General features: G+C 44.8%; 1 protein-coding gene across 1 annotated transcript in view; it reads left to right on the top strand.

The window, feature by feature from the left end:
• Positions 1-920: 920 nt before the first annotated feature.
• The window catches only part of LOC112827118 (large ribosomal subunit protein eL37-like), a 9,075-nt gene continuing 3,123 nt past the window's right edge, over positions 921-6,872 (top strand). Inside the window, exon 1 of the mRNA XM_073880275.1 lies at positions 921-1,005. Within this exon, the coding sequence (XP_073736376.1) occupies positions 946-1,005 (60 nt within the window). The 5' untranslated portion in view covers positions 921-945. The remainder of the gene's footprint in view (positions 1,006-6,872) is intronic.

The raw sequence follows: 6,872 nt of genomic DNA, 5'->3' as shown, positions 1-6,872 counted from the left end.
TGGACCTAGGTCTGGGAGGCTGAGCTGGGGTGGGGATGCTGACTATCTCATTGGTCCCAGATTCTCCATTTGGTAATTGAGTTGGCAGGTCTGAGATCTGCCAACTCAGGTCTGAGCCGGGCTTCACCCTGGACTGACTACGTCAGCTTAAACCAGCTGTGGGACTCCTGAGCCTGGATTGCCATCTCTGGATTGCCATTCATTCAACTAACTTTGATTAAGCTTCAAGCACTGTGTAGGATGACGATGCCTCTATAGTCACTGAGGGGATTAAATGAGATACCATGTCTGACAGTGCTCAGGAAATGGATCTTCTCCTTGAAGAACTTTTCCTAAAAAAAAATTATCCATCCCTTTTTTGTTCTCAGTCAAGTTGCCCTTTGAAGAGAAGAGACTTGAGCCCTTTCAAAAAGGGTCCAGGCTTGGGAGTTTGCAGTGCTGCTGGGCTGACCCTTCCAATCTTTTTGATGATGCAGTGTAAAGGGTCAGGACCAAATTCCAGTGGTTTCTACCAGATGAGACCAGGCTGCTGGATTCAATTAAAGCTGTCAGCCTGGCTAACAGGGTGTGCAATGTTATTTATGCACTCAAGTACCCTGATAATTAAACTTATTCAAAGTCACGATGATTGGTTACTTAAGAGGCCCGAGTAATCATAAATGAGGACTGTAATTTGAATGTATGTCACATTGTTTGGCTTAGAAGTACAGCACAGTTTGTTGCAAGAAGGGCAAAGAAAAAAACTGTCCATGCGTATGAGGCAGAGCAGAAATGTTAGGGCAAGTGGGGCAAACCCTGCCGTGATCCAAAATGCACCTTGAGGCATAAAGATACCTCGTTCTCTTGGTAAAACAAAGAGGGCACACCAACCCCTAAGAGCCAACGGAGTTCCAGCTCTCCCAGGTGAAGGCCTCCGGGAAACAAGATGATAGGCCATCACTGAAGATGGAAACCCTACCCTCCAGCCCTGGCCGCCAGCCCCACCAGCTGCAGAGACGGCTGAAGGTGATGCTCTGGGACCAGACTCCTCGGATCCCACCTCTTCCACTGACTGGCTGGGTCACCACTGGCTAGTTGCTTAGCTTCTCTGGGCCTCAGTTTCTTTATCTGCAAAATGGGGATTACAGTGGCTATTGGATCAATTTTACTGAAAATTAAGAAAGAGAAAGATGATAAAGCACTGGTTTGGTACCTGACCTACAGCAAATGCTAAATCAGTGTGAGTGGTTATCGATGTCATTGGAAGGTGGCTGTGGGTGGAAGTGAACTCATCAGGCCCTCTCTGGTTGGGCGGCTGTCCCCTCCCCCCTTCTCCTCCGGCATCCTGTCTTCGGCACCTGTTGGCTCCCTCTCTCCATTCATGGCAAAATTCGAGCACGTTCCTCTCTTGCCCATCAGTTTAAAAACTTGGCTTGCATTCTTCCTAGGAACAGAACAAATGGATGTCTGCTTATAGGAGCTACAGGATTCTGATAGGAAAGTTCCTCAGAATCTTGGGGCAAGATCAGGAAATGCCACCTTCTTATCTCAGTGCTTGGAAGTTAGTATGAGTGAGAACAGGGGAGGGGAGGGACTCGGTCACTTTTTAAATCGAAAGGACAGTTGTACCACTTGTGAGTGGTGAGTTCTTGGATAATATGGCTTAACCTTTCTGAGCCCTGGGCTGATGTGGCTGAGCCAGCTCTTTGTCCACCACAAACTCATTCTCCCCTTTCCACAGTGTGGTGTCACTGAGAGGTGTCTGTCTAGCCAGAAATTCCTCATCCCAGTGTGCTTATATTGAAATGGAGCCATATGGCTCCTCTCCGAAGGATTGTGAGTGGCAGTGGTATGTCTCACTTCTGATCTGAGGCTCTCTTTCTCCTTCCACTGGCAGGAAACAAAGGACTCCCAGGCCCTGAAGGATGGGTCCTGGGTCCTAAGGTACCTGTCAGGAAAGCTACCTGTCAACCAGGAACCCTTGCATTGGCCTTTTAAGTGAATGAGGAGTACGTTCCTATTGGGCAAAGATCGTGACAATGTTGGGTTTATTTGTTATAGCAGCTGGTGTTACGAGAACTAATAAAGCCATCACAAGTAAAGTGGTTATCCTGGTTTGAAGTGCTCCACAAACCCAGGCTGCAAATACCCCGCTCATTGATTTATTTACCTGCCCATTTGTAAAAACAAATATTTACTGAGCACCTGTTCTCAGGCCCTGTTCTGAGAGCTGGCAGGTACAACAATGAACAAGACAGATGATGATGAGCAAGACAGACAAGGGCCCTGCCCTTACGAGGAATTTACAGTCTGTTTGGAGAGAATGCAAACAAATAAACTGATAATAAAAGTAACTTCAGAAAATGTTCAGGGCTACGAAGAAAGCCAAACAGGGTGAGGTGATAGGAAATGGCGATTGTTTTGGTAGGATGGTCAGGAAAGGGTTCTCTGAGGAGGTGGCATTTGAGCTGGGACCTGGCGGGTGATGATCAGCAACTCCTTCCTCTCTTCACACACTGGTGATGCTTCAGCCCCACCAAATTACTTGCCCTTCTAGACCATGCACTTCCCTGCCTCCATGCTACTGGGACAACATTCTCATCCTGTGCACTGCTTCTCCTCGTGGACCCTGCTCCCATCAGCAGCCCCCGAGGAGGGGGTACTCCTCAGGCAGAAGCAACAGCTCCTGTCTATCTGTGTGCCTGCCTCTATGACAGCCAGCTATGTTGTATTCTATTTGTTTTTTTTTTTTTTAATGCATCGATTTCCTCCAGCAGCCTGTGACCTCTTACCCATTTGTCTTTGTATTCTAGACTATTGCACAGTGCTGGGCACACAGTGGGGCTCCCTGAGTATTTGTGGCATTGATTTCAATATAAAACCACCAGAAATGATTATTTAGTTCTCTCAGGAGTCTGCATACTCCATTGTGTTTTGAAAGTGGCTTTTGTTCAGTCTCGGTGTCTAGAACACCAGCCCCTTTAACTGTGTGCATATGGCGGCTGAGCCCATTTCAATTAGTATGTGCATAAATCCTCATATTTCTCAGACACAAGGCAGAATCTCTGTTTTCTTGTTTCTTTCATTTTCTTTTTTCTGGTTGCAAAACACATCTTCTCTAGTTCTTGGTAAACCTGACAACACTTCCTCAGGTTGTTGAAACTGTCCATTAGATCCTCTACAAGGGGGACGTGAGGGTTTGGGGTAAGGGTAGGATGAGATGTGTTTCTATCTGTGAAGGCGCAACCTTTTTTTCTTTTTCTTTTCTAATTTTTAAAAAATTCTATTTAGTTAACATATAGTGCAATATTGGTTTTTGGAGTAGAATTCCGTGATTGATCACTTATATACAACACCCAGTGCTCATCATATCAAGTGCCCTCCTTAATACCCATCACCCATCCAGTCCATCCCCCACCCACCTCCCTCTATAACCCCTCATTTCATTCTTTATCATTGAGAGTCTCTTATGGTTTGTTTTCCTCTTTCTTTTTCCTTCTTCCCCCTCCCATATGTCCATCTATTTTGTTTCTTAAATTCCACATATGAGTGAAATTTTTTTTAACCAAGATTTAATGTACATTTATTCTTAACATGTGGAACATATAGTATAAAGATTTCATACTGAATAAATGGTATTCATTAAGCCAAAAGAGGAAAAAAGGAGGAATTTACATCAAGTTTTAGCTACACTGTTTGAAATACAAATATGCAGATTTTATCACTGAAAAAAGTCTCAATTGTGTTTCTTCATCAGGAACTTCAACTGAACCTAGAACTTTTTCACACCTCGATTAGAAAGAAAACAAAACAAAACAAAAACCCAGAAAAAAATAAACTATAAGTTGATTGGCTGCTGAGACAGCAAGGACTTTTTACGGAGACCTGTACAGCATCGCGCCAAGAGGGGTGATGTCTGGCAAGAGATTAAATAGCTGTGTCTCGCTTTGTGCACGTCAACAACTTGTTAACTCCTCATAGTATAAAGGGGCGCTGGGAGGGGGACCAAACTGTGGGGATCCAAGGGTATGTGCAATGTACAACATCATATATATACACACGTGGCAGCGTAGCTGCTGCAGCTAAAGGTTAAAACCAGTCATATGAGGGAAATCTTATGGTATTTGACTTTCTCTGACTTATTTTGCTTAGCATAATATACTCTAGCTCCATCCATGTCATTGCAAATGGCAAGATTTCCTTCTTTTTGATGGCTGAGTAGTATTCCATTGTATATATATGCACCTCATCTTCTTTATCCCTTCATCAGTTGATGGACATTTGGGCTCTCTCCATAGTTTGGCTGTTAGTGATAATGATGCTTTAAACATTGGGGTGCATGTGCCCCTTCAAATCTATATTTTTGTATCCCTTGAGTAAATACCTAGTAGTGCAATTGCTCGATCATAGATTAACTCTATTTTAAACTTTTTGAGGAACCTCCATACTGTTCTCCAGAGTGGCTGCACCAGTTTGCGTTCCCATCAACAGTGTAAGAGGGTTCCCCTTTCTCCTCATCCTCGAAGGCCAGGACTTTGATCTTCCCTCTTCAAACTCAAGTCAGACTGGTAACCAGAGGGGCATGGGTGAAGATAAAACCATACTTGAGAAATCTTCTCTTTTTCTGATAAAGATCAATCAGTTGTCACTCCCTGGGGAACCTGCTGCAGGAAGGTTGGGAGGAAGAGACGAGAACTCTTATTTGGTGAGAACTCCAGTCTCTAAAAGGTCCCAGGTGTATAGAAAATGTCAACAAGACAGGTGACAGGTCACTACTGTGGTGTAATTTATGCTCCAGAGCCCATATGGATCAGGGCAAGGCTAGACTTGGCCCCAAACCCCATCCTTCCTGGGGTCTTCTCCTTCCCTCCCTGCCTTCCAGGTTTCTCCTGAGCACATTCCCTCAATGCATCACATTCATCTGAATCCCTGTCACAGGTCCTGCTTCCAGGGATACTCACCCACAGATATCTATTCTGTGCCAGGTGCCAGGGTAGGTCCTCACAACCAAGGCATAAGGAGGGAATGCCCCACCCTGCCCCCTGGCCACAGAGAGGGCTTCCAGGCTCCTCTGAAGCCCTTCACTGGTTTGGAAACTCAACTGGCCAGACTTAATATTCACTGGGCCACCTCTTGCTAGTGAGTGAGGTTACTGCCTGTGAGTGAGCCAGGTCTCTGCTCCACCTGCCACTGGGAGGTAGGGACTGGCTATCCAAGCCCACATGGCTGGCTGGTGGGGTCCATGGACTCTGGGTCTATTCTGAAGACCTGGTCATATAGCTTTCTTCCTATGAGGGAGCATGCTCATCCCAAGATATAAATCTGGGGGCAGGGGGTAGGGGGCCTCACTTGGACCTCCGGACTTCTCTATGTTCTCCAATACCACCTTTTCTAGAAATCTTTGCATTGGACTCTGTACACATGCCTGTCTGTTAATGCAGTCAGGACTCTCTGTTTCTTGTCTCTTAGTGGATCCTCCAGGGACTGGTTTCTCAGCAGAAAGCCAGGGGGAGAAGAGGAATGAGTGGTAGGGTTTAAGCACCCCAGTCCTATCCTGAACCCCTAACAAAAACCTACAAAATAAATATGATTTCCCATTTGATGACTAATAAGCCTGACTCACTGAAGCTTAGGAAGTTTAGATGGTCCGAGGATGCAATTAATATTGTCTGAGCTGGGATTTGAACCTTGGATTGTCTGGCTTCAAAGCTCAGGCTTTTTCATCCACCACAGAGGTTGACAAACTAGAGGTAAAATTCTGTGTTACTAGAACATAGCCCTGCTTACCTGTTTATGTTATGTTATAGCTGCCTGTGTGCTGTAGCAGCTGAGATGAGTACGTGCAACAGGGACTATTTGGCTTGCGAAGCCTAAAGTATCCTCTACCAGGACCATTCCAGATTGCCAACCCCGGGTCAACACTCTGTTCCTTAGGGAGTGTTTTTTTTATAATCCAGGGACCCCAAGACAATGAGGGATGGGAAGATACTTGGTCTTAAAATCAAAAGATCTGGGTACCATTCTGGCTGTGCAACCCTAGTCAGATCTTGATCTTCTCACAGCCTTGGTTTATTAATGGAGATAAGGACAGGCACAATATAGTTTTGTTTTGAGGGTCAAATCAAGTAACAAAGATAATTAATGAGTTTAGTTAAGGATCACTGAATGCTTACTGTGTGCCAACTATGTGCATACAGACATTATCTCTTTTTTTAAATTTTTTATTGTTATGTTAATCACCATACATTACATCATTAGTTTTTGATGTAGTGTTCCATGATTCATTGTTTGTGCATAACACCCAGTGCTCCATGCAGAATGTGCCCTCTTTAATGACCATCACCAGGCTAACCCATCCCCCCACCCTCCTCCCCTCTAGAACCCTCAGTTTGTTTTTCAGAGTCCATCGTCTCTCATGGTTTGTCTCCCCCTCCAACTTACTCCCCTTCATTTTTCCCCTCCTGCTATCTTCTTTTTTTTCTTTTTTCTTAACATATGTTGCATTATTTGTTTCAGAAGTACAGATCTGTGATTCAACAGTCTTGCACAATTCACAACGCTCACCATAGCACATACCTCCCCAATGTCTATCACCCAGCCACCCCATCCCTCCCACCCCCCACCACTCCAGCAACCCTCAGTTTGTTTCCTGAGATTAAGAATTCCTCATATCAGTGAGGTCATATGATACATGTCTTTCTCTGATTGACTTATTTCACTCAGCATAACACCCTCCAGTTCCATCCACGTCGTTGCAAATGGCAAGATCTCATTTCTTTTGATGGCTGCATAATATTCCATTGTGTATATATACACCACATCTTCTTTATCCGTTCATCTGTCGATGGACATCTTGGCTCTTTCCACAGTTTGGCTATTGTGGACATTGCTGT

The sequence above is a fragment of the Callorhinus ursinus genome, unplaced genomic scaffold (assembly GCF_003265705.2).
Source record: "Callorhinus ursinus isolate GAN/ISIS: 27379988/994484 unplaced genomic scaffold, GSC_fseal_2.0 scaffold38, whole genome shotgun sequence".
Taxonomy (NCBI): domain Eukaryota; kingdom Metazoa; phylum Chordata; class Mammalia; order Carnivora; family Otariidae; genus Callorhinus; species Callorhinus ursinus.
The sequence above is the reverse complement of the archived record's forward strand: the minus strand, read 5'-3'. Positions and strand labels throughout refer to the sequence as shown.